Source organism: Penicillium concentricum (genome assembly GCF_028827145.1).
Source record: "Penicillium concentricum strain IBT 3081 chromosome Unknown utg000003l_segment0_segment0, whole genome shotgun sequence".
NCBI lineage: Eukaryota > Fungi > Ascomycota > Eurotiomycetes > Eurotiales > Aspergillaceae > Penicillium > Penicillium concentricum.
This window is the reverse complement of record NW_026622756.1, coordinates 2,691,385-2,717,258: the sequence shown is the minus strand read 5'-3', so window position 1 is coordinate 2,717,258 and position 25,874 is coordinate 2,691,385. Positions and strand designations below refer to the sequence as shown.

The 25,874-nt window shown below is 48.6% G+C and overlaps 12 protein-coding genes across 12 annotated transcripts; 7 read left to right on the top strand and 5 right to left on the bottom strand.

Moving 5' to 3' along the window:
• Nucleotides 1-152: 152 nt before the first annotated feature.
• Nucleotides 153-1,595, top strand: N7517_008865 (uncharacterized protein; the record flags this gene model as incomplete). Its single annotated transcript, XM_056726594.1, has 4 exons — nucleotides 153-508; nucleotides 560-858; nucleotides 912-1,144; nucleotides 1,197-1,595. The coding sequence occupies 4 exons, from the start codon at nucleotides 153-155 to the stop codon at nucleotides 1,593-1,595; spliced, it is 1,287 nt and encodes a 428-aa protein (XP_056577445.1).
• Nucleotides 1,596-1,659: 64 nt separating this feature from the next.
• On the bottom strand, nucleotides 1,660-2,155 carry N7517_008864 (uncharacterized protein; the record flags this gene model as incomplete). Its single annotated transcript, XM_056726593.1, has 2 exons — nucleotides 1,660-1,743; nucleotides 1,811-2,155. 2 exons carry the CDS (start codon nucleotides 2,153-2,155, stop codon nucleotides 1,660-1,662), a joined length of 429 nt encoding a protein of 142 aa, XP_056577444.1.
• Nucleotides 2,156-3,848: 1,693 nt separating this feature from the next.
• N7517_008863 (glycoside hydrolase family 71 protein) lies at nucleotides 3,849-5,182 on the bottom strand (the record flags this gene model as incomplete). The annotated part of the gene is made up of 4 exons (XM_056726592.1): nucleotides 3,849-4,510; nucleotides 4,569-5,031; nucleotides 5,091-5,126; nucleotides 5,180-5,182. 4 exons carry the CDS (start codon nucleotides 5,180-5,182, stop codon nucleotides 3,849-3,851), a joined length of 1,164 nt encoding a protein of 387 aa, XP_056577443.1.
• A 994-nt stretch (nucleotides 5,183-6,176) lies between these two features.
• On the top strand, nucleotides 6,177-7,868 carry N7517_008862 (uncharacterized protein; the record flags this gene model as incomplete). The annotated part of the gene is made up of 1 exon (XM_056726591.1): nucleotides 6,177-7,868. One exon carries the CDS (start codon nucleotides 6,177-6,179, stop codon nucleotides 7,866-7,868), a length of 1,692 nt encoding a protein of 563 aa, XP_056577442.1.
• A 301-nt stretch (nucleotides 7,869-8,169) lies between these two features.
• N7517_008861 (fungal specific transcription factor domain-containing protein) lies at nucleotides 8,170-9,532 on the bottom strand (the record flags this gene model as incomplete). Its single annotated transcript, XM_056726590.1, has 3 exons — nucleotides 8,170-8,430; nucleotides 8,486-8,951; nucleotides 9,003-9,532. The coding sequence occupies 3 exons, from the start codon at nucleotides 9,530-9,532 to the stop codon at nucleotides 8,170-8,172; spliced, it is 1,257 nt and encodes a 418-aa protein (XP_056577441.1).
• Nucleotides 9,533-10,039: 507 nt separating this feature from the next.
• N7517_008860 (glycoside hydrolase family 31 protein) lies at nucleotides 10,040-12,481 on the top strand (the record flags this gene model as incomplete). The annotated part of the gene is made up of 1 exon (XM_056726589.1): nucleotides 10,040-12,481. The coding sequence occupies one exon, from the start codon at nucleotides 10,040-10,042 to the stop codon at nucleotides 12,479-12,481; it is 2,442 nt and encodes an 813-aa protein (XP_056577440.1).
• Nucleotides 12,482-13,214: 733 nt separating this feature from the next.
• Nucleotides 13,215-15,189, bottom strand: N7517_008859 (STE20 family serine/threonine-protein kinase; the record flags this gene model as incomplete). Its single annotated transcript, XM_056726588.1, has 4 exons — nucleotides 13,215-14,720; nucleotides 14,772-14,939; nucleotides 15,008-15,075; nucleotides 15,144-15,189. 4 exons carry the CDS (start codon nucleotides 15,187-15,189, stop codon nucleotides 13,215-13,217), a joined length of 1,788 nt encoding a protein of 595 aa, XP_056577439.1.
• Nucleotides 15,190-15,565: 376 nt separating this feature from the next.
• On the bottom strand, nucleotides 15,566-17,240 carry N7517_008858 (FAD-binding oxidoreductase; the record flags this gene model as incomplete). Its single annotated transcript, XM_056726587.1, has 2 exons — nucleotides 15,566-15,598; nucleotides 15,648-17,240. 2 exons carry the CDS (start codon nucleotides 17,238-17,240, stop codon nucleotides 15,566-15,568), a joined length of 1,626 nt encoding a protein of 541 aa, XP_056577438.1.
• Nucleotides 17,241-18,488: 1,248 nt separating this feature from the next.
• N7517_008857 (uncharacterized protein) lies at nucleotides 18,489-20,145 on the top strand (the record flags this gene model as incomplete). The annotated part of the gene is made up of 2 exons (XM_056726586.1): nucleotides 18,489-19,074; nucleotides 19,130-20,145. The coding sequence occupies 2 exons, from the start codon at nucleotides 18,489-18,491 to the stop codon at nucleotides 20,143-20,145; spliced, it is 1,602 nt and encodes a 533-aa protein (XP_056577437.1).
• A 1,463-nt stretch (nucleotides 20,146-21,608) lies between these two features.
• On the top strand, nucleotides 21,609-22,580 carry N7517_008856 (uncharacterized protein; the record flags this gene model as incomplete). Its single annotated transcript, XM_056726585.1, has 5 exons — nucleotides 21,609-21,828; nucleotides 21,885-21,935; nucleotides 21,986-22,009; nucleotides 22,058-22,165; nucleotides 22,216-22,580. The coding sequence occupies 5 exons, from the start codon at nucleotides 21,609-21,611 to the stop codon at nucleotides 22,578-22,580; spliced, it is 768 nt and encodes a 255-aa protein (XP_056577436.1).
• Nucleotides 22,581-22,960: 380 nt separating this feature from the next.
• On the top strand, nucleotides 22,961-23,620 carry N7517_008855 (GNAT family N-acetyltransferase; the record flags this gene model as incomplete). Its single annotated transcript, XM_056726584.1, has 1 exon — nucleotides 22,961-23,620. The coding sequence occupies one exon, from the start codon at nucleotides 22,961-22,963 to the stop codon at nucleotides 23,618-23,620; it is 660 nt and encodes a 219-aa protein (XP_056577435.1).
• Nucleotides 23,621-24,127: 507 nt separating this feature from the next.
• Nucleotides 24,128-25,246, top strand: N7517_008854 (dTDP-4-dehydrorhamnose reductase family protein; the record flags this gene model as incomplete). Its single annotated transcript, XM_056726583.1, has 4 exons — nucleotides 24,128-24,309; nucleotides 24,365-24,384; nucleotides 24,436-25,147; nucleotides 25,216-25,246. The coding sequence occupies 4 exons, from the start codon at nucleotides 24,128-24,130 to the stop codon at nucleotides 25,244-25,246; spliced, it is 945 nt and encodes a 314-aa protein (XP_056577434.1).
• Between the last annotated feature and the right edge of the window lie 628 nt (nucleotides 25,247-25,874).

Sequence of the window (25,874 nt, the reverse complement as noted above, 5' to 3'; positions counted from 1 at the left end):
CTCTTGTGGAGGCCGAAAAAAAAGTCAAGTCTTCCAAGGTTCTGATGAAGTGTTAAAAAGAAACCAGAGATATAAATAGACCTCGGGAATATGCAGGGACCCGTCCGTCATTCAACCGCACCGTAGAGCGCGCATTCGCCAACCGCGTCGTCATGAACTGGAAAGGTGTTCTGCGTATTTGCTCTAATGCCGGAGTTACTCACAGGGGAATTTACCCCCAATTTCCCATTTCCGCGTGCCGCCTAACCTCCCCCTTTGATCGAAAATCAGCCTGGTCGCTTCGATATTCATCACAATGGACGTCCAACCCGAGAGTCTTCCCAGTCTTCGACCTTGGGTTATTAGATTCATCACTCAAAATCGAAGAAGAGCTTGCGATGGGACATGAGCCCAACGAGGCATACACATATCCCGCCGAGGAGGAAGAAATCCTGAACGACAGGTATCAAGTTCTACACAAGATCGGCTATGGACCCACGGCAACTGTCTGGTATGCCTTCGATATAATGTGAGTATCTCATTCAAGTGGGAGCGGCACTACTCTAACAGTCAACAACAGGGAGCCCAGAATGGTTGTTTTGAAGATCTATGTGGTGGACCATATGCTCAAGACTTATGGGTGGGTCCACCCACCAAAACCATACGAGCAAAGCGAGTGCCCTCTTCACGAAGTTAGCGATCGTTTCCCTATCAAGGGTCCTCGGGGCCCTCATATTTGTGTTGTTCACGAGGGACCACCGATAGACCCAGATCAGATGCACCTAGGGGAAAAGATGGACCTCGAGTCGATAAGGTCTACAATGAAACAAATGCTGGTCATGATGGATTTCCTACACACCGATTGTTATCTGACTGCCCGTATCGTCACCCGGCATCTTTTTTTGAAGGATAAATGACTGATTATAGAGCAGGAATAAAGCCAAACGAAGTATTTAACTTTACTTCCACCAACAGACGACATACTGGACCCAGCAATCACGAGCTCATCACCCCAATGATACTCCCAGGGGATGGCGTTCCCCTCCATCTGGACTTCCCAGACAATGACATGCCCGGTATCATCGAAAAACACTGCAGGCCTCCTGAACAGGTCCTGAAATCGAAATGTGATCACAGGGCAGATATCTGGGCTATTGCTTTTGCTGTGGGTACTGTTCTATTGAGGCAAAGGAAAAAAGCTTACATAGTCTATCTAGGCATGGGATTACACCAGTTCCCAAGGACTCATTGACGGACGAAACTCAGACGGAGCCTTTGATGACCGGGTCCACATCGCAGAGCTGGTTTCTCTACTTGGGCCTCCTCCGCCAGAGTTCAGCGAGAAGATGCGACTAGGCTCCATGTTCTGGGACAGAGAAGGGAATTGGACGGGCCAAGCTTCCATACCAGACCGAAGCTTGGAGAGCCTGGCAGCTGACAACGTTGACGGCGAGGATGTTGAAGGCTTCGTGGGGTGGATGCGCAAAGCGCTACAATGGGATCCTGAAGATCGGCCAACGGCCCTGGGGCTCTTGCGTCATGAATGGATGGCCCGGAAGATGAAAATTGTGGAGGGAGAGGGTGTAGATGAATCTGAGGACAGCACCCAAGTCTAGTCTTTCCATCTTGCCACATGCAGCCTGTATAAGTATATGTACATAGCATAGAAGCTCCACTCAGTCAAACCCCGCTCAACCAGAGGCCTGCTGGACTATACCCACGAATAAAATGACCTTTGCGGTGTAAAGCCCGGGAAGCAAAGAGCTATACATTTGTATTCAAAATGTTCTCTCCACTTTTTTAGCACCCACTCTCTGTCGTAACTGCATACAGGGGAAAGTAAACCAGTCAAAGAGAGCTCGTTCTCATGAGGCTCTGATATCCTTCCCTCTTCTTCATCCAAGATGCGTTTGAACATTTCAAGATGTTTGAGATAACGGGGTGTTACCTCGGGAGGCTTTTCATCCACAAAATCCCAATCTTCATTAATCGACCGATCGAAAAGAAGCCACCAAGGTGCTGATGCGAATAGCTGGGCTGGACCTCCATAAACCCATTCTAGTTCCACCATTCCAACAATTGTGAGATCGTCTTGACTCTTAACAATCACATTTGCTGGGCTGAAGTCGTCGCAAATAAGTTTGGATGGGCCTTGATCATAGTCTGGATTCACCATCTCGGGTATCATGGATTCCAGAATCTTTAGCGAGGCGAAATTCGACCCCCATTTTGCTGGACAACGACCGAGTTAGGCTGATCTCGAAGCTGTTGCTGGTCTTGGCGGATGGTATAATGTAAATACTTGCTAGTCATCGAGAAACCCTGGGTTCGGTCGCCTAAGTTCATTGAATTAGTAGGAGTGTATAGCCTGGATTCCTTTCCAAGAAAGAGATCTTTAAGACAAACACCCTGAACAAATTCCATCAATATAAACGGGCCAAGCCCAAGCGGATTGGTCTTAGCAAGACCCCAAGCATAGATTTTTGGAACTGGTACAGTGGTCTTCTTTCGGATCAACTCGATAGCTTCCACCTCCATCACCACTTTCTCGTCGGCAAAAGCAGAAGAAACACTGCTGATACGAGGCAAACGGAGCAAATATGCTGTTTCACCATTGATGAACAATTTTTGGCAGAGGTTATAGGAGCCATTCATAGATCCACTATCGAGTTGGCAAGATACTTGCCCGGGAAGCAAGGTTGTAACCCAGGCACAGAGTGTCCCATCTGCCCGGGCCTCATTGATTTTGCGAATCCATATCTCCTCTTCGACATGATCAAAGATATCCAGGCATTTGTCATATTCTATAATAAGGAGATATTAAATGAGCACAATGGAGTATGAAAGGCTGAGATTCAAAACAAAGGTAAAATGTGAAGACAAAAAGGGATGCCTTCAATTCGTAAGTGTACGTGATTACAGCACAGACAGCCCAAAATATGCATGGACTACGCTATTATCTCAGTTTATCCTTGGCCTTTTTCAAAAGCCATGAATGAGGTGATGCGTTGTATGGTGACTCCCAGAAAGGTAGGTAGCTATTGGTGATAACAGAGCATACATATTACAATCTAAGACTGGGAACTGCATGGCCTGTAGTAAATCCCTGAGCACCAGACCACGGTGACGCGGAACATTTGTGAGACTCTTATCCCCGTATACTTCCATGCCCTTACATCTTTTGACAAAAATTACAGACCCTCCGTTAGGAAGGTCCGTCACCCAAACGGAGGGAATTACCCAAATGTCAGTGTACCTTTTACTAGTCAGACCATATAAAAGGTACATGTGTAGATGCGTATTTTTCTCAACAATATTATACTGTGGGACAAACAAGATCATGTCACCATGTGAGATATCAACATAGTGCTCAGCAATACAACATATACACCATCAGATTTCAGGGCAAGATGGCCCTTTCCGTTTAGTCTGAGCAGAGTGCCCAGGTGGACCCCTTGAGTGTTACATAAGCAGATCTTGAAATCCTAAAGGTCAGCTGTCTACCTAAATGGGGCCGTCCACATATCAACAGCCAATCAGCTATCTGATTCACCTGTTTCCACCAGCATCATTGGTCTAGTGGTAGAATTCGTCGTTGCCATCGACGAGGCCCGTGTTCGATTCACGGATGATGCACATCTTTTTATATTTTTTATATTCAATGCTTGTATCCCACTCAACGACGCATCATCACACGGGATGAAATAATACATGCATGGTGGCCAAGTGACGCCAAAGGCAGGTTGGACTCACATTTGGAGAGGGCGCTATGGTAGATGAAGGTGAGTCGTGACACTGACATCGACGGGCAGGTTCTAGAATGGAAAATTCAATTCCATTCATAATATCAGTACTGCATTTCCAGCCTTTCAAGAGAGTCCCACAACCTCATAGTTCCAGTTGCAAGTAGCATTAAGACTCTGCGCCAAAACACTCTTTGTTCCAGTCGCCGACGCAGCAACGTTATTGGAGTCATCAACAACCTGAATCATCTGCCCACTACCAACAGCAAGTCCCAAAACACTATTATAATTCAACCCCTTTTGACCAACAAAACTACCAATCAACTTGCTGTTACTATAAACCTTGATGGTATACCCAGTAGAAGGCAAGATAATAGCAAAGTTCACCGCATCACGAGCCGATTGGTAGTTAGCAATCGAAGAAGAGCAGCTGGCAGTAGTCAGAAGAGGACGGTACCAAAATGCACCAACAGGTCTAGTGCCCGGCGGAATAATCTGAGAGATACTCGTCGCGCCAGCCTTGTATGCTTTGATAAACGGCGTAATGACCTGCAGCCAACCCTTGTGGTCATATCCGTTGGCATAGTCTCCGATGTTGCTGCCTGCGATTTGATCCTGCCAGAAGTTGCCGACATAGTGACTTTCGCCGGCGTCATTCCAGGTGATTATCTCCAAGAAGTCGGGTTGGAGTTGTAGAGCTTGGGCCATGCGCTGGGGCAGATTGACCTCGCCAACGCGGTACCAGTTCTGGCCGCTGCCCATGTACTTGAATTGTAATGGCGATATTGCTATTTTCAATATTATCAGCAGTTTGGTACTCGCGATAGTTATCTTCGAATTACTCACGCATCATGTAGAGCTTTCTAGCCGCACGGGCCTGCTGCAAAGCAGCCGAATCAACCAGACTGCTGACATTGGCGGGAGTGTTACCAGGAGCTGGCCATGCAGACTCCCAGCTGAAGACACCGTTGAGAATAGGATAGGAGTTGAAAACGCTTTTGGGATAGCCGGAGAAGTCATCAAAGTCGGGAACAAAGAATGGCTTGATCCCATAAATCGAGTACATAGGCTGAATAAACCCGGAATCCCATTGCGCGTTGGAGATCGTGCCACCAGTGAATGTGCTAACGAACGCTTGACTGTTGACCTTGTAGTATGTGCTCTGGATTGCATATGGCGCCAAGAAAGCTGCGAGCTTTGTGACATCTAAGCCCCAGCTCATATCAAATGAGATGAATAACTTGAAGTTGGTTCCTGCTGCAGCCGCAAGAGATAGTTTAAAGCATTGATATTCCAGGTATCTGATGGGCTGATTGTATGAGTGTTCAGGGCAAAGCCGTCGAATCCTGCGTTCATCGCATCTCTTACATCGATGACGGCTTCTGCTGAGGTCATGGATCCGACCTAATTGCCATCAGTATCTGTTAAATCCACGGACTTTGAGATTTGAAGCTCACCATGTAGTGCGCAAATACGGCCTTTGTGTTACTTGACTGTGTCGCAATGGTTGTGGTAGTCTTATTCTTAGTCTTAGTCGTGGTCGTGGTGGTAGTAGGACCTACGACTTCTGTTAATAATTGAAGTTTAAATCTTGAGCGTTGAGATAGTACCTTTGATTGTAGAAGCTCTGTTTGACAATAATTCTTTCATTTCGCTGTTCGTCCACTTCATGATATTTTTTGAAATTTGATAATGCAAAACCCATCATTGCAGCCGATTGGGATTTCAAAGCAATGGTTTTGGCATACAAATTAATCTAAAGAGATGCCAGGGCAAGAAAACTACCATTTCCTGGATAGTGCACTTGACAAGCTGACCTTCTCACGATATGCCCTAGTCATTGCTTACTAAATGAAGGCAGTCACGGGGACTACGCTATGACCTCTTTCGGCTGATCCTTTGGCTGTATAGGGCCAATATGGAGGACCTCCACCGAAAAAAAGAAACATTTATAACGGTGATTTGACTACAAAATTTGCTATACGAGATTTGTTGAAATTCTCGCGAGAAATACACAAACTTTTCTCGCTGAAATTCTCAAATTATTTCGTGGCTGAACTAAGTCTTCGCCCAGACCCTTTGAACTCTTGATACTTACAACCCCTTCATGATTCGCCAATGGGCATCCTCGAATCAGTTGTGCGCCACCTCCAGGTTTCACCCGGTCTGCTGAACAGAAGCCCCCAGTTGCTGAGTCGTACCGAGAATCACAGCGAGAGCTTCGGTTGAAAGGCGTTTAACTATATTTCCCCAGAAAACCCGAAAGTTAAAAATGCCAAAGTTCAATCATGTGCCGACCAAGCCCTTATTCCACGAGTGTAACTAATGTCAGATGGTGTAGGGCAAAAACTGATATAAACGAGATGACCTTCTCTTCTTCCTTTTAGAGACATCATCTCAGATCCCAAGTCTACCTCGTCCTGCTCATCTTGGTAGCCAAGTCTATCCATCGCCATGGATTCAATGGCGACTACTCATGTCGAGCACAAGCTCGCAGTGCCAACCCAGTCTCTAGGGGAGAACACCATCGGAATCGACGACGATGCTCTCCTGCGTATGTCCGAGCAAATCCCAGATTTTGCCAACGTCGTCGAAAAGGCTCATCGCGCATCCAACTTTGAGCACAATCTGACGAACCGCGATGCCTTCAAGATCTTCCCCAAGGCCATCGGATTTTCGCTCATCCTTTCCCTGGCTATCATCATGGAGGGATACGACACCTCCCTCCTGGGCTCGTTTTACGCCTATCCGACCTTCCGTGAAAAATTCGGAGTTCAAACCGAAGAGAACGGCTACCAAGTTACCTCGAATTGGCAAACTGGTCTACAGAATGGAACCAACGTTGGCCAAATTCTCGGTCTGATCTTTGCTGGTCTCATTGCCGACCGCTTCGGCTACAAGAAGACCATGCTGGGCGCGTTGGTTGCCCTGGTTTGCTTTATCTTTCTCATGTTCTTCGCCCAAAACATCATCATGTTGCTCGTTGCTGAAGTCCTCTGTGGTATCCCATGGGGAGCCTTCCAAACTTTGACAACTACCTACGCGGCCGAGGTTAGTCCTATCGTCCTTCGACCATACCTGACTACCTACGTCAACCTCTGCTGGGTCACCGGGCAGTTCATCTCTGCCGGGATTCTGCGCGGACTGTTGGGACGTACTGATCAATGGGGCTGGCGCATTCCATATGCAATCCAATGGGTGTGGCCCGTTCCCATTATCATTGGTGTTCTCTTAGCACCCGAGTCTCCTTGGTGGCTCGTCCGAAATGAAAGAATCGAAGACGCAAAGCGATCTCTCAATCGCCTGTCTAGGCCTGGTATTTCAGAATATGATGCCGAAGATGCGGTTGCATTGATGATCCTCACAAATGCCAACGAAAAGCTCTCCCGGGAGGGTATTTCATATTGGGACTGTTTCAAGGGCGTCGACCTCCGCCGCACAGAGATCGTCTGCTGCGTCTGGATGTGTCAAGTCTTCTGCGGTATCTGGTATGGCGGCAACATTGTCTACTTCCTGCAACAAATCAACTTCAGCAACGAGCAGGCCTTCAACTTTGGACTCGGATTGAACGCCGTCGGCTGGTGTGGCACTGTCGTCTCGTGGTTTGTCATGCAACGAATTGGTCGCCGTACCTTGTTCGTCACCGGTCTTGGTATCCTATTCTGTATCCTGATGTTGGTTGGATTCCTCGGCATCCCGGGCGGCACGAATGCAGGAATCAGCTACGCCACGGCTGCCCTCTTGATGGTTTTCGTCTTCACTTATGATCTGACCGTTGGGCCTGTTACCTACTGCCTCATTTCTGAGATTCCGTCTACTCGTCTTCGAATTAAGAGTACCGTTCTTGCTCGTGACTGCTACAATGTCGCCAGCATTGTTGCCAACTTCTTGAATCCGCCCATTCTCAACCCCCTGGCTTGGAACCTGAAGGGTAAGGGTGGATTTATCTGGGCTCCTCTTTGTCTCATTTGCTTTGTCTGGTCTTTCTTCCGTCTCCCTGAGCCCAAGGGACGGACTCCGGCTGAACTGGACATTTTGTTCGAGAAGAAGGTTTCTGCTCGGAAGTTCACTAAGTTCGAGGTTACGCCGTTCCGGTCGGCTAACTTTGAGACTGTCGATGCGAATGTTTTGTCTGAGAAGTACTAAGTACTAGAATGGGGGTGACTGCTGAAATTTGGGACTTGATGGATTATACTGAGCCATCATTTGAGTCGGTTCACATTAGGATGAGAACAGGTTCGTTAAGAGATTGAAATTGAAGTCTTTAAAGTGCTCATTCTTGTTTTGTGTGGGATTGATCTTAAGAGTCATAGTAAACTTTGCGCATAGCAGGAGGGCAGAAAGTGGCAAAGAAGTGTTGAAAACAAGAAGCCAGACAACCTTGGGTTGGTGTGATAGATTACTAATCTTTTCTACAGTACACTGATAGATAATACATTCTTTGACGCTAAGCAAGGATTTCCTCCAGCTCCTCCTCTTGAGGAAATTCTAACATCAATGGCATATCACCCATAGAGGGTACTTGCCTCAACCGCTGATGTAGCTGAGACAGTCTTTCCGACTTTGACCCTCCAACCTTTGAAAGAAGCTGTTCGATGGCAATAACAGCATCTAGTGGACTGAAATGAGATGTCTTGTAAGTAAGAAGAGTTGGCATACAAAGTACCAAGTCCAAAATGGGATTTGCAATTTGAAGTAGCTTGATCTCCTATAAAGGCTGCAATGAGTGGTGATTCTGCTCTTGTTCGGAGGGAGTTGCTCACCATTCCATATCCATGGCTGCGAACTGACTCAATTGATACGTGGGAGATGGATGCCAAATAGTCTCTAGCAATCAAAAGTGGGTAGTCAAATGACAAGGGCTCAATTGAGGTCGCTGACGAAAGCATAAAATGTGAGGCACAATATTGCCAGAGTAGAGAGCGGATCCATGCAGAAGTAGTCAGGATATCCACATATTGAATTTCGAATTTCAATTCTAGTCCAGGTTGTTGGACCTCAATGAGATGTTGAATTTCTGATATTGCGTTCTTGGAGTACGTCTCCGGGGCTTCAATATCTTTGCTGTTGAATGAAGGGAGTGCTAGAGGGCGCTGAATATGATGGAATAACTGGACGAGCGTGCAAAAGCCAGCATATAGATCGCCCTTGGGACTGTTATGCTCAACTTCGGGAAGATTGGGCGTCCTATAGAGGATGATTGGAAGGTCGTGCTGGATGCAGAAGGTTCTTAACAAGATCAATTAGAATCGCTGTATATACCAAAACATTCGTACTAACCTCTCGGTGATGAAAAGTACCCAGTAGCATCGGAGTTCCAATTGCCATTTTGATTGTGTCGTATCAGACGGTACATGACGACACAGGTGCATTAGGTCTGCATATGTGATGGCTTCACGAAGGGAAATGGTAGCTGGTGTGACCTGGTCTTGATTGGAATAGTACATGTGAAGGAAGATTGATGTCACAAGAGCTTGCAGTGATGGTTGGTTGTAGCTGTGCTCCAATCGAATCCGTAAGCATTCCTTCGCAAATTCGTGGGCTGTCACAGTAAGACCATCGGGGCATGGGTCTTGTGTAAGCCAGAGTCGGGTTTGTGCTAACGTTGCGGCACACAAGGCAGCTGCTAGTGCGTGTGTACTGGTGTCAATCTCTTTGTCGCCACTTAACTGAAATTTGAGATCTTCTGCATCGACGATTGGCCATATATAATATAGGTGGGTTTGGAAGATATCAAGGACGGTGCAGTAGTTCGTGATAGAAATGTGAGAATCCGGGGAGCAGAGTGTAGGGCGTTGGAGTGTTGCCATCTTGACAGACCGAGGGACTCGCTGGATTTCTTCGATCTTGCGATTTGTGGCCGATCTTGGACCTTTTGGACCAGGCCTCTTGCGAACCCTCACATAAGTGCATTTTTGACTTCTGGTGAGGCAGACTAAGCATGGTTGACATCGATCGCATTTCACCCGACGGACAAAACAGCTATCACAAGGACTGTCCATATCTCAGACTATTCTCCGATGTCAGGAAATGCAGCGAGAATTTAAACGACCTCGTTTAATCTCCCCCGCGTGTGGATGCTCTTGGCGTCGACACGGGATGAGCGCCTCTAAAGGCTTAGTGCGAAAGAAAGAAGAAATAGGCGACAGGGTAACATGGGGATGCGCCACTAGATTTGTGGCTTATATCTCGAATGTACCGAATGTCTCAGCGAGAAATGCGGCGAAACTATGGAAGTGACACGATGAGACAAATATTGGGACCTTAAATGAGAAACAATATGCTCTCTCCATTCTTTCTCTCTTTCTTTCCTAATTATGCATCGATACTCATTCCCCCATGAGCCCGTCGCTCACCCCGAAGCGATCGTCGGCGGTACTGGGAAATATCGATTTACAGTGCTGGCCGATGGTCTGCTACGCTACGAATGGGCTGAAGATCATCAGTTCGAGGACCGGGCATCAGTGTTGGCAATCAACCGACGCTTGCCAACTCCTCAGTTTCGAGTGAAAGACGATAAAGATTCTCTTCAGATCATCACTTCTCGATTCCACCTCACCTATAACAAAGGGACCTTCTCTGCAAGTGGTCTGAGTGCCTCTGTCAAAGGTCACTTTGGGCCTCATTCCAGCGTCTGGCGATATGGAGTCCCAACATCGAATCTTGGTGGCACAGCTCGCACGCTGGACGAGATTGATGGGCGCACAGCGCTTGAGAACGGTGTCATATCCAGACAAGGCTTTGCAACTTTAGATGACTCCAAATCCATGCTCTTTGATGACAACCAATGGGTGACTATACGGCGACCAGGCAGCAGGGTGGATGGATACCTCTTCGCCTACGGGCATGATTATCAACAAGCAATTCAGGCATTCTATCGTCTTTCCGGACCTCAACCTCTTCTCCCTCGCTGGGCACTGGGAAACTGGTGGAGTCGATATCATGCATACACATCAGAGGAATATCTTGAACTGATGGTCAAGTTCGAGGATAACAAAATCCCACTTTCTGTTGCAGTCCTGGACATGGACTGGCATATTGTCGATGACCCTCGAGTCAAAGAAGCCGGAGTGACGGGCTGGACTGGGTACACATGGAACAAAGAACTCTTCCCCGATCCAAAAGCCTTCATGGCATCCCTGTCTGAGAAAGGTCTACGCGTTGCATTGAATGATCATCCTGCAGATGGAGTTCAAAGCTATGAAGAGCCTTACGAAGAGATGGCGCTCGCGCTGAATCACGACACATCGATGCGAGATCCTATTCCATTTGACATCACCAATAAAGCCTTTGTTGATGCGTTTTTTGATGTCTTGCATCGGAAGTTTGAGAAAGAAGGCCTTGACCTGTGGTGGGTGGATTGGCAACAAGGAACACACTCTCGCATCCCAGGCATTGACCCTCTTTGGGTCTTGAATCACTACCACTTCCTGGACAGTGCACTTGACAACAAGCGGCCGCTGACCTTCTCACGATATGCCGGACCCGGTAGCCATCGCTTACCCGTTGGATTCAGTGGAGACACTTACATGACATGGGATTCTCTGAAATTCCAGCCCGAGTTCACGGCCACTGCCTCAAACATCGGCTATGGCTGGTGGAGTCATGATATCGGTGGCCACTTTCACGGCGAAAGAAGCGAGGAAATGCTTATTCGCTGGGTCCAACTTGGCACCTTCTCGCCCATCTTGCGACTGCATTCATCCAACAATATGTTCAGCGTCAAGGAACCGTGGAACATTTCAGAACCATATCAATATGTGATGACACGGTATCTCAACATTCGCCATCGACTAGTCCCATATCTGTACACGATGAACGCCCGCGCGGCTATTAAGGGCATCCCTCTAGTCCGGCCCATGTATTGGGCCTACCCCGAGATTGAAGAAGCCTACACCGTTCCCAATCAGTACATGTTCGGCTCCGAGCTCATCATTGCTCCTGTCACTGCTCCCGTTGACGCAAGTTCTCGGAGATCGGAAGTTATCGCCTGGCTTCCTCCTAGTCGATATGTGGACCTATCCACTGGCATAGTGTATGATGGAAACCGCCGCCTTCGACTTTATCGTTCCATCAACAAGTATCCAATCTTCGCACGGGAAGGCGCCATCATCCCAACAGACGGATCCCTGGTGCTTCAAAATGGCTGTGAGAACCCTCCTGTGATTGAGCTCATGGTAGTGGTTGGTGCCGACGGTCAATTCGAGCTCCTAGAAGATGACGGAAAAGGTCAATCAGTGGACCAAGTCCAGTTCCGCCGCACTCCAATCTCCTTCCATCAAGACAGCGGCAAGTTGGTCATCGGCCCCACAATTGGTTGTAGTGATCAAAAATCCCATACACGCCAGTGGAATGTGCTACTTGTCGGATACAAGGGACATGGACAAGTACAGGTATCCATCAGTATGGGCCGTGGCACTGGAGTCAAAACAGTTCAAGTTGAGGGAGACAATATGATAAACAAACGTGGTCTTGTTCTCCAGTTGGGATCATTTCCCAGTCATGCAGAGATCACTGTTCAACTAGAGAGGGATCCTGCACTTGATGTGCAAGAGCCCGTAACTCAAATCATCAAGTTCTTACGCGAGGCCCAGATGAACATGGATTGGAAGGATATTATCAAAACCATTGTTGACAGCCGCAAGTCCAAGCTGATGCAGATAAGCGAGTTGCATGCTCTTCCCATTCCTTGTCATTTGTTGAATCCTATCTATGAGATACTGTTGGCGGACAATCGTTCTTGTGGCCGGGAAAGCTAGGAAATGGACATGATAGAGATTATGAAATGAATTTTGAAACTTTGATACCTTTCCAAGGCCGGAATTAACGAAGTTGTAGTAGCCCGGGGTGTGGACGGGCCCTCAGAGGCCGGCTTTATCGTGGGGCTCTGGAGGATGTGAACGGACTGTCTCTGTGTCCGGCGGCGGCATAGTTTCCTGGGAGAGGGTTGGATTCCCGACTTTTCTGTGGAGATATGGTGTTATTAGATATGAATTCGGGGAGCCCGGTACAGATTGCAGTGTTGGATAAGTTGACACCGGGCAAGTCTGTCGAATCTACAGAAGAAGCTAGTGAGGAAATGAGGATAAATGGGAAATACCAAGAAATACGATAACCAAAAATCAAGACATTTATCACATTTCAGACATAGTATGTTCTAGTACTCGTAGAAGATACCTAAAGAAAATCACACAAAAGACCAAGGGCCAATAGACAAAGATAGAAGCACAGGCAGCATTCTATCAGGAGAAAAGAGAGTACAGAAGAAAGGGCAAAAAGATTACACCAGATCATTAGAAACTCCGGGACCAGTCCCACCAGAGTAAGGGACAGTAAGCAGAACGAACGGACACCAAGGATGCAGCCAATGGCAAAGAGTTGTACAAGATTCAGAACGCCAAATTGGGTCTATACAGCGAATGGAAGAAAGAGTAGCAGGGTGTGTTGGGGTTGATGTCGATGTCGAGAGGGGGAAGGTAGTTGAGGGCGAGACTAAGCGCCGCCCCAGCGGTTGCGGAGACCCTCTGACCATCGCTGGTAGAGGACATCTGAGAGTTGTTTGGTGTGTTCCATAGCGGATGAAGCCTGAGCGGGGACGGATGGGGGTGACTGGGGTTGGGGTTCGGGGACGTATGATTGGCGACGACGGTGGCTCTTGAGATGTGGGTTATTCTGGGCCAGCACTAGGCGTGGCCGCGAGGGGGAATCGGGCTGTGTGGGGGGGAGAAGAGTAGAGAGGCGAGAATCTGCTTGGAGCTTCTCGTTCATGATTCTGACGATATGGTAGAGGCCCTCTGGGTCGACCATTTCCAGGTCACTCCAGGCCTCGGCAAGTCTTGAAATTGCCTCGCGTTTATCACCATCTCCTGTTGTTGATAGGACTTCCTGGCAGGAAAGTCCTACTGCCTTGCTGTATGCACGTCGTCCAATCTGAGCCTCCTTGCTTGAAGAGTCGATGGGGACTGTCTTCGGGCTTTGGTTTTCATCAAATCCCTGCTTTGCTGGGTTCAGATCGGTGGGGACCTTGTCCGACACCCGGCGGAACTGTCTGACTGTAGACGGGCTGTTACCGTAACTCAAATCCAGACCAAGGGGTTGTTTGATCCCACTTGAGCGACGCTTGGTGTTAGCGCGTTTCACAGACGGGGATCGGTCGGCGGGAATTCGCTCGGTAGGAGCCCGGCGGACGGTAGAATTGGCCTGGTGCTTAGGCGGTGCTGGTGGCGGTGGGCTTATATGCAGTTCTTCCAACATTTGAGCTGGATCGGGCAGGTTTTCATCCTCCTCATCGAATGTCATCCAGTCCGTGCCCTTGGGCTTCCACATTGTAGGGGCCTTGATTGTGTCAAAGACCCAGTCGTCATCTTCAAGATCACCGGGCCTGGTCATGGTGTTCATAGACTCGGCATAGTATTTCACGTCTCTCGCCTCGCCACGGCCACCATCCCAGTCCTGCTTGCGATGAATCAGTTCTTGGAGTGACTCAGGCTTTCCCGCATTACGGATGAATTTGTGTCTCAATAGCTCCTTTGCACTCGGCCGAAGATCGGGGTCTTTTGTCAGACATTGTGCAATGAAGTCCTTGAATGTGTTGCTGTACTCGTTGCCTTCGAGGCGAGGGGCGGGGTTTTTTGGAATGAGGAAGAGCACCTTCATCGGGTGTGTGCTGGCGTGTGGGGGTTCTCCGTTGATCATCTCGATTGCCGTGATACCTAAAGACCAGATGTCTGCCTTGAAGTCATATCCAGCCTGCTGGATTACCTCGGGTGCCATCCAGAAAGGGGTACCGACGAATGTATTGCGCTGCGATTTGATATTGACTAGCTGCGCAGCGACACCAAAGTCTGCCAGTTTCACCTTTCCAGTCTGGGAAAGGAGAACATTGGCAGCCTTGACATCGCGGTGGATTTTGCCTTCGTTGTGCAAATAATCCAAGCCCAGGAGCAGTTCTCTGCAGACAATGGCCACATGGGCTTCGTTAAAACATCCAGGTTTCAACTGGGACGGTTAGCGATGTACCTCATGGTAAAAAGAGCCAAAAAAACGTACCAAATCCAAACAGGAACCACCTCCGAGATATTCCATAACAATCCATAGTTTGTGCCCCTTAAGGAAACTGGCCTTGTATTGTGTAACGTAGGGGCTAGCGCAGGTAGCCAAAACAGAAATCTCCTGTTGGATTTCCTGAATATCATCCTCGCTGGACTCGAGATCGATCTGAAAAGGGGTCAATTATGAGACGAAAATGTGGGGATTGACTCGAAGATCGATCATGAAAAGCGTACGTGTTTAATAGCAACGATCTCGCCGTCAGTCTTGTCAATGGCCTTGTAAACGATTCCGAAACTACCACCTGCAAACGGAGAGTACGGTTAGCCGACGGAAATACCAAAAAAAAAAAAAAAAGCAGCTTTAACTCACTCCCTAGCTCCTCCATCACCTGGTAATGACTCGCCATGTCGTCCATTGTGTAATAATTCAGCCCAGCTACTCCGGTCGGACAGGGTATGTCGACAGGGCTCATTCAAGTAATTGAATGAATAGCTTTGGACTGAAAGGTCAAGAGAGACAAGAGGCTACAAGGGGTGGAGCATAAATCCCCAAACAAGCTCCGTCTCACATGGCAACGGGTGGCCTCAGGCAGCGACCGGGGTATATCAGCAAGGGGTCCACTAATATGGCCTGGAAGGATTATCATTTACTTGTTTTGTTTTTAGTACTTGGACATGCATTGTATGTGCATGTATATGCATGTATATGCCTGTGCTTGTGTGATTATTACTCCTCGGTGAACGGCTCATTGTTATGCTTCAACCCCTATACATTTTACACCGCAACTAGCTCTAAATATACTTGTACGGGTTCATGATCCCATTCTAATAAAAGTTAGCAATTACCCCCACATATCAGCGATACTCCACTTACCGGGTCATAGAGGTTCTTGAGCTGCTTCATCAACTTCACCATCGTCTCGTTTTGGCTGTAGCCAATGAACTCCCGCTTAGCAACGCCAAGCCCATGCTCGGCACTGATGCTGCCCTGGCGCTTCTGAATCCACTCATACACCCACGGCTCAATCGCCTTCTCCACTTCCTTGCTGTACTGTCGCACGGCAACGTTCAAGTGCAGGTTGGAGTCACCCATGTGACCGTAACCAACCACAGCACGGACGGGGAAAGAGTCATCGTCACCGACCAGACCCTTTTCCGTGAGGCGGGCCTTGCAGTCCTCCACAAGCAGGTACAGATCGGACAATGGGATCGACACATCGTACTTGTAGGTGCCACCCAAGTGGCTCAGAGACTCGGTGATACCCTCGCGCCAGCGCCACAGGGCCTGGAACTGGGTCTCATCCTGGGCCAGTACACCGTCGGCGACAATGCCATCGCCCATAACGCTCTCCAAGAATGACTCCAACTTGGCCATGTCGTGCTCGGAGTTGGAACCGCTGGTCTCCACCAGACAGTAGAAAGGATACTCACCCTCAAGAGGGTGCTTATTACCCGTAGATTCAATGACTAATTTCTGGCTGCGACCGTCCATCAGCTCGAATGCAGAGAGAATCTCCGAGAGCTGGCCCTTGGCAGCGAGGTAAGCTTGCTGGACCTGCTCGAAGCTCTCGAGACCGAAGTAGGCCACATTAACCGCCTTGGGGCGAGGGGGACACTGAATAGAGACAGCAGTCACGAGGCCAATGGTACCCTCGGAGCCGATGAACAGCTGCTTGATATCGTAGCCAGTGTTGTTTTTGCGTAGAGTCGACAGCGCATCCACGATAGTCCCGTCCGGCAGGACCGCCTCGAGGCCAAGCACGCTACCGTGCAGACTGCCATAGCGGAGGAGGCGCAGACCACCGGCGTTGGTGGAGACATTTCCACCGATGTGGCAGGACCCCTTGGCACCAAGGTCCAGAGGGAAGAGGTGCTCCCGCTCGGCGAGATACTGGTCGGCAGTCTCGAGGATAACACCGGCATCAGCGACCAACACACCGGAAGCAGCATCGAAAGAGCGGATCTGGTTCATGCGGGAGGTGTTGATGACGATCTCATCGAAGACCGGGACCGAGCCACCGACCAGACCAGTGTTTCCACCCTGCGGCACGACGGCCAATTTGCGCTCGTTACAGTATTTCAGCACCTTGCTGACCTCCTGTGCATTCTGGGGCTTCAGAACAAGCCGGGTGTGGCCACGGTACTTGCGCATCCAGTCGCTGTTGAAGGGTTCGAGATCGTCCGTCGCATCGGTAGTCACGCCATCAATCACGGCCGACTGGGAGCCCAGAAGCTCCTTAAAGTGTGCAACATCGTCGGCGGAGATCTCGGCGAAGTTGGGGTTGCGCTTGAGGTTGGGGTAGGCGTCGCTGGTGAACTTGATCTGACGGGAATCGGAGTCGCGGATGGAGCTGGCGCTGAAGGCGCGCACAGTCAAAGGTGTGAATTGGACCGGGCGAATGGCAAGACGAGGACGAGGCACTCGGGCCCGCCGCAAAGCAGCTGTGAGATTCCTAGTACCGGACATGGCTGGGGGAATTGAGAGAACAATTTTGAGAATGTCGAGTGGAGATGCTCCGATGCTCCGATGCTCCGATCTGCCTCCGAGAGCCAGACGTTACTTCGAGCTCGGAGATTTTCGGCTTTTTGTATTCTACGCTTGCAGTGTCTTAAAAACAGTTTATATGGTTTGGAATTTGAATTGATCTTGAGCTTAGTATACAAAAGTATTAATTACAGTATATTGTATACACATTCGAAGAAGTGGTATCTTGTCGGCCAATTCAGCACTTTGAGGAGCACTCATTCATTTCTATGGAACTGGCGAAACTAAAACCCGTAAGAATAAATCGTCAGCTATTTTTGTTATTTGTTAATTGTTAGTGGGTGCTATTCGAGCATGATCGCGGACTTATCGAACGAGAGCTTCCACGTGTGTGGCATAAAGTGTTACGAAGCTTCACAATTCTAGAAGCACAAACAAGCTTGATTTCGAGAATAATGCTGTAAAGTATCTAATCGAAATTCTGGAACTTTGCATAACTCTTCTTTATGACGATTCTGTCCTAGAGTCCGTGCCCGAAAGCCTAAGCCGTCACACTTGGTCGAAGGAGCTCTAGGAAGCTGTCGTAGGGCTTCTTAAAAATCAATGCCGGGATAGAAGAGAGCTGACACTTGGACACCTACAACATAAGAAAATAATTAGCGCCAACGCATAAGATCAATGCGCTTAGCCAACTACCGTCATCTGGGTTCAAATGGTTATAGAGGCAAACCTCGAGGATTAGGATTAGCGGGTAAGATATGTCCTGGTCATAAGAAGCTACTAGCCCGTTCTAGAAGCTGCATATCGGCTATTGTGGTCTTGATTTCATGTAAAAGGGCTTAGCATTGTAGGACTCGTTGAGAAATAGGTCCAATGGGATCGAAAACTTTCTGAAGAAAGTTTGTATAGGGCCTTAGACCAAATCCAATAGTGGAGTATTAATGCCCATAAAGGTTTTATTCCGAAAGAAAACAATGAACGGATTTAGTACAGCCACATGGTGGACAGATGCACCCTACAAGGGAATGATTGGATGAAACACCTTTTTTTTTTAGTTAGCTTGATGAATTCCACGTGGGGGCCATGTGGTTACAGACAGAAATTGACATGATTGGACGAATGCAAGACATCTTGCGAGTTTAGCGCAATATCGGCATGGTTCCGCAAACGGTGCCTTAAATGGGCGTTCCCCCGTTTATCACCAACCATCAATTGATATTTCTCCTCAAGATGGGTTTCTTCCGCACCTTGAGCCTGACGGCTACAGCCGTGGCCTTGGTGACTGCACAGCCCCATGGATGTCCTGCAGGCTCATCTTCTTCTCCCAGAGCCACCGTCGAGCAGGGGGTGGTCAAGGGCTGTTCCCAGAATGATGCCAACGTCTTTCTAGGCATTCCCTTTGCCGAGACCACTGCTGGAGAGAACCGCTGGAAGGCACCCAAGCCCCTCGGTTCATTCCCCAAGGGTGGCTTCAAGGCCACTGCCTATGGGCCATCCTGTGCCCAGGCAATGTCAGGCACGGCAATCACCAAGCAGAGCGAGGATTGTCTCAACCTCAACATTTGGACCCCGAAAAAGGGTACTAAACACCCTGTGTTTGTCTACATTTATGGTGGGGCCATGGTCACCGGCGGCAGCAGCAACGCGCAATGGCAAGGGTCCAACTTTGCCCGCAAGGATGTTATCTACGTCAACTTCAATTACCGTGAGAGCATTTATGCCTCGCCCAATGCGCCTGAACTGGAGGGACAGTCGCAGAATTTTGGAATCATGGACGTGGAGTTAGCCATGGAGTGGATTCACAACAATATTGAGGGTTAGTTCCTATTTCTCTTTGAAACCAATGATCTTTTGCCTAACCTCGTCACCAGCTTTCGGAGGTGATAAGTCGCGCATCGTGCTGGGTGGCCATTCATCTGGTGGAGTGCACGTTGATCACTATCTCTGGAATCACCCGGATACATTCCTGGCCGGTGCGATCGAGATGTCTGCTAACGCTCAATCGGGTCCTGGCTACGCGGCCGCAGGGGTCGCGATGAAGGAGGTCGTCCAGACAATGCTGGATGCCGGCGTGACTCTGGGCTGTACCGCAGATGACTATACTCTCGAGTGCCTGCGCGCAGCAGATACGTACGCCTTTCAGACGAGCGACTTCAACTCAAGCTTGAACACCTGGTTCTCACCAGTGGTGGACGAGATCACCCGCTTCTCCAACTACACCGACCGCTTCGCCAAGGGATACTACCCCAAATCATTGCCGTTGCTCGTCGGCAACTCCGACCAGGAGGGCGAGATCTTCAGCTATGTCTACGGCAGCGAGAACACCAACTTTTCCTCCTGGGTCCGCACTTTTGATGCCGATCTTACCTTTGTGCCCGCAGACGAGCTCCTGGCCGGCTACAACGAGGCCGACTACTCCTCCGTCTCCCAGATGAGCGGTGCCTCTTACGGCGACGCGCGTTTCCTCTGCGCGACCGACTACCTCCTGGACTTGCGCGCCGGCGAACAACCCACCTGGATCTACCGCTGGTTCGGCGATTACTCGAACGTGCTACCAATCCCCAATCTCGGACCCTCGCACGGTAGCGAGGTGCCCTTTTTCCACGGCGGCAATAAGTGCTTCTCCCTGCTGGATGGCGTGACCGAGGCGGAGCAACAGCTGGCGGACTACATGAACTCTTGGCTTGTGGCGTGGATCAAGAATCCCAGCGCTGGGCCTGGCTGGGGGCAGGCTAAGCCTGTTGATGGTCCCTTGGCGCGTGTGGGTGTGCCTGGACACGAGGGGGAGATTGTGACTAGCACAACTGGCGCTTACAACGGTCGCTGTCAGAAACTCTACAAGCCCAACTATCCTAACTACCCTGTGGTGTGGGACGCTAGTGCTTGAGAAAAGTTCACTAGTGTGTGGAATGTTCCGTGCTTTTTTTCTGTTTAGAAAAATTAAAATTAAAATTATTTATCTAATGCAGGTACGGTTCGAGAACATCTAGCGTATTACGTTACTTTAAGAACTTAATAAATTTACATAACAGGTACCTAGGTAGCTTTTGCGTATTAATTACCCCTTCGTGAAGATTACCTAGGTAGCAACGCAAGACATCTCTACTCTCTCGTAGGCTTAGGCCTTTGTTTACCAAATCAGGACCTCTGGAGTCCCGAGCTCCGTCCACGGGTCTTCTCATCGAGGTTCCATTTTACCGAAAAGGTATATAATGACACTAGCCCGAATGAAGATAGACCTTAGTGTTGTGATTGGTCACTGCTGTTTAAGGTTTAATTATTTCTGGTACAATTTTGCATTTGGTCTAGCGGCAAAACTGAAGTTGCTCAATCTGGATAAAGTTTGAATCGTCCACGGATTTTGTGAACCACTTGGGAGCTTGTTCCAAAGTGGCGGGAAAATAAATGACTCGCAACTCTCACCTCTTATTTCGTCAATGTTTTGCAGGGTGCAATATCAAAGCATTGCTCGCGGGCTTTAAATAAATTAACCCATATTACTCCTCAGGGATCACATGCAATTTCCAGGACTATGCAAAAAGCTACTCCAACTCCATAACAAAATAGAAACTTCCAGGAATTAATCTTTCATTACCACATTTATGTGGAGCACTCACTAAATTGGGACAGGAATCATTAACGTTTATCCGATTTTGAAATCCCGTAGCCCCGAGAAAAATTCCGTCAATATTATAGGTGAATCGCAGAGCACCTAAATCTACTCCGTAACTTGCATAACAGATCGATGCTAGAGTCTTGGCAGTCGCCCTAGCAAAGAAGTGTCTCAGTGTATTCTCTGAATTACGAGAATGGTTGTAGATTTTAAAATCATCTGTGTCGACGGCACCTTCCTGGATGCTCCCGTATCCCACCTTGCCATTTCTTCTCTCTGTCGTGACTGAAGCACAGGCAACCCAACATGGCACGCCCGGATCAGGGACAAGTGGTATAGTGCCCTTTCTTCAGTTCTCTCCGTCCTCATCCTACTAGCTTGCTAACAGGGTCTCTATGTAGGTTGCCTGGTATGTATGCACAGTGGCAGCATGCATCTTTCTGGTCTGTCGCCTTGTGGTCCGAATCCGGCTCCTGAAACGGCTGTACCTCGACGACCTGTTCGTGTCTCTGGCTGCCTTGTGTCTAATCGGAGATCTGGGGATCCAGCATTATATGTTTAACCAGGGTACGTGTCTCAACTCATGAACTGGTGGAGCAAGCTTCTCGGACTCCACTGACAATGCACAGGCATGTCTGAAATGGCCAAGTCAACTGTGGATGGAAAGATTAATATGATGAAGGTAAAACCGCCTGGGGTTGGAAGGATCTGCAATCACATTGTTAATGTCTGAACAGATGATCATCCCGGGATCCACTTTATATGTTACTTCGCTATGGCTGATCAAGGCCAGCATGGTGATCTTCTACAAGCGTCTGGCAGATCGCACCCGGTATCAGATTGTGTATAATATCACACTTGGTCTCCTGGCTGCGACCTGGCTAGTGCTGTTTTTCGATATTGTGTTCAAGTGTTATCCGGTCCAGCGGCAGTGGCAGGCGATTACAAATCCCGAATGTGAGCATGCTTCTATATCAACTACATCACAGACACAGGGACTGACAATTTACCAGTGACATGTCCCCAAGGACCGTCCACAATAAATTACTGGCTCACGATTCTCTGTATGGCCCTTTGTCTGGACTTAATTGGGACTATCAGCTAATTCTTACAGTCAACATTTTCACTGATGTCTTCAGTAAGTCAAATTCAATTCAATCTCAAGATCACATCTAACCCAACCTAGTCATTTGCCTCCCCATTACGCAGGTTGCAAGACTCAAGATGCCCACGAAACAAAAATGGGGTGTCATTTCTGTTTTCCTCCTGGGTATTCTGGTAGTCATAACCAGCAGTATGTCACCCCCTCCCTCTCATATCATCTCCACTAAACCATGTCCCCAGTCATCCGGGCAATCTACTCCTACCGCAACGAACAAATGATCACTTGCACCGTCTCCATGGTCGAAACCGCCATCGCCATCATCGCGTCTTGTCTCCCCGTTCTCCGCACGCTAGTATTCGGCTCTCACTCTCGCACGGGAACCTATAGCGGCCGCCGCGGCTACGAGCTCTCTCACTCTGGCGTACATACCGGCGCCAACGCGCAGCACACCGCCGTCTCCACCTCACAGGGTCAGACTGACCGCGGCATAGATGACATCTCGTTCAATGACTCCGAGGACGGATTAGTGAAGGATACGCCCCCGACTTCCGGACCAGGGATCGCCGTCAGACATGAGTATTTCGTGCATCAGGATTCTGTATAAGGCACGAAACCTTTGTGAGGGCTACGAAGTGCTCACTTTGCTTTTATAGAATAGCTCAAGACTTTTTAATTAATCACCTAGCCTCTATTAATGCGCCTATTTGTACTCCCTGGTTCTACGCAACCGATGTCTATGGCCCATGTATATAATTCCCTGTTTGTGGCTTTAACCCTTTTTACTCTACACTAGTCACAGAATCACGGACCTCGAGATACTACCCGTGGACTAAATAGCGCTTACCTCACTTTCAGCCCCAATGTAACATGGTGTTCATGCTAGAAGCTAATTGGTTATAGGATTGTTTTCGCTTTTTTACATAAAGCTATCGAGAATTCCCAAGTGAATAGACTTTATATTCCACCCATTTCTGATTTTTCAATATGGCAACCCAAGTCTTTCGAGAACTTTCCAAGTCTAGCCGACTCATCTATCGAGCCCCAGAAAGCTCCGAAGAGGATGTTGCATTTTTCCACCATCACATTGTCAACGACGATGTAATCAAAACACTCGGTGGTAGACGTCTCCCACGCCCATATCCCAAAAAGAGTGCAGAGGAGTTCATCAAGGCAATGCAAGATTCCGTCCTCGGGGTGGTTATATGTCTTCCCCAAGATTCCCCCGAAGCAGATCAAAATTCCAAGCCAGTCCCAATTGGCTTCGTGGGCGTTTTCGGTTCGACTGGACCGGATCACGCTCATCATCGCAATGCGATGATAGTAATCTCACTTGCGGATGGATTTCGCGGGAAAGGATACGGTGGAGAAGCTATCAACTGGGCACTGGACTGGGCATTTCAACATGTTGGACTGCATAGAGTCACTATAGGCGCATTTTCATTTAACCACGATGCATTGAAGCTTTATAGGAAGCTTGGATTTGTGGATGAAGGTCGCGAACGTGAGGCTGTATACCATCGTCGCGCTTGGCATGATATTGTCAATTTGTCTATGCTGGAGCATGAGTGGGAAGTTTTGAGAGGAATAGTGCCGGATCAGACAGATCGCACTCCCGCTTCTCTCCCTGAAACATCTGGTGAATGAAGGCTTAACTTCTGCTACATTGTTGACAAGATTTTCATGGTTGGATGATAATTGGCTTTACATGTACTTTAGGAAGTGAGTATTGTTCATCGGTCACGTTTTCCTTTTCTTTTTTTTTCCCTTTCGATTTCTATTAAAGCAAAGGCAAAGATATATAGTTCGACACGCTCACTTTGTGATGGGAGATACCTAATTAGATTTACCCCTTTCGCTACACCGGTGGGCAAATCCCTGAACACCTAAAAGCGGAAGACCAAAGACCCAGGAAAATCCAGTACAGAGCTCTGCATATTGTACCTACTCTAAGGTATGCGTGCCGTAATAGAAGCTCAGAAATGAGTAGAATTGAAATGGAATATGGTGTTTCAACCTGGTTGACAGTCGTATATTAGCTTATATCCACATCTGGCAGACTGGAAGTCAGTTACGTCACAGTGGCTCCCCGTGTCGACAGGGAAAAAAAAATGGCCTCTCTCAACTTCCTCACTTAACTACTACATTCAAGAAATGACATCTACAGTTCTTGTTACTGGAGCCAGTGGCTTCCTTGGCCGTGCTGTTTTCAATACTTTCCAACACTCGGGCGTGTTGGTTGTTGGCCAGGGATTCTCCCGCCCTGCCCCGCCGACCATCTTGAAGGCCGATCTGGAGAAGGAGGAAGACATTCGCATGCTTTTTGATGAAGTCAAGTATGTATGTCCATTTAGATCTCAATTATATATATTAATCAGCTTTGAACTATAGGCCTCAGATTGTCATCCATTGTAAGCTACCCAGCTTACTCGATCACCCCATCATAGACTGACAGCTCACAGGTGCCGCAAACAAGTCCCCGGACCTCTGTGACAAGAATCCAGATCAAGCCCGCAGGGTCAACGTTGAAGCTACTCGAACATTGGCCAAAGAATGCCAATCCCGCGGCGCTTTCCTCATCTACATCTCGACCGACTACGTCTTCCCCGGCACCGAAGGCGACGCACCCTACGAGGCCAATTCCGAGACCAAGCCCCCGAACCTATACGGACAACTGAAGCGTGATGGCGAGCTGGCTGTATTAGAAGCAACCAAAGCCTCAGGCATGGGCATTGTGTTGCGCGTGCCGGTGCTGTACGGTAACGCCAAGGAGAACTCGGAGAGCGCGATCAACACGCTCGTCGATGCAGTCAAGAAGGCCACGGATGAGAACGCCGGCGTGAAGATGGACGACTGGGCCATACGGTACCCAACCAACACTGAGGATGTTGCGCGCGTGTGTCGGGATATTGTCATCAAGTATCTGCGCGAGAAGGAGAAGCGCAAGGATTTCCCTCGTATCCTGCAATTCTCATCCGAGGACCGGATGACCAAGTATGAGATCTGCCAGAAGCTGGCTCAGGTGATGGGTGTCGCCATTCCCGGAATGATCCCCAACAAGCAGGGCAATGATCCTAATGGGGGTGTCGTGCGGCCCTATGATACACATCTCTCTACCAAGGCATTAACTGAACTTGGGATTGATGTGCGGACAGTGGATTTCATCGCGTGGTGGTAAGTTCTCTCCAGGGTGTACCTGTATATCGGTACCTTGCTTGTTGGTCTATGCTAACAACTCACAGGCGCCGGGAATTGGGTGCCTATAGGAAATAGGCTCGACCTAAACGCATTTACGTTGTAAGAATGAAATATAGAAGGACTCAGGTCCAATTGAAAACCAGGAGATTTAAGCCTACCGAGATCAGCCCGAGCCAGTAACAACCAATCACCCTTCAAAACTTGTATACTGTGGAGTACCGAACATCATCTGAAACATTTTCTCGAGGCTATGATGTCCATTATATGTGCCTAGGACTATTTGTGAAGAATCGGAAGTACACTTTGTAGTATGTGATCGTCTTGTGGACCCGGCGAGATCATCCAATAATAGTGTCACATTTTGCATTGAATAATCTAATAGTGGTAATGGTCAATAGTACCTGTCGATCATATATTTCGTATATGAGGTCTGTACTTCGTACTTCGTATATAACCCTGGCGTCAGCCGCGTGAAACCGCATCCGGCGCGCCAGATCCGGAAATGTTTAGCCCCCACGAAACCTGGGTCACTGTTTACTTTTCTCTCGATGTTCTCTGTTCTCTTGTGTATGCCAAGTACTTCGGTGAGTTCAACCTATATATGATCTGTCGAAGAAAGTGAAATCCGATGCACCCTCAGCCTAGCCCGGCCCATTTGACGATCGGTGCGGGTCACTTTTTGCCTCCCAACGAAGCGCAAATG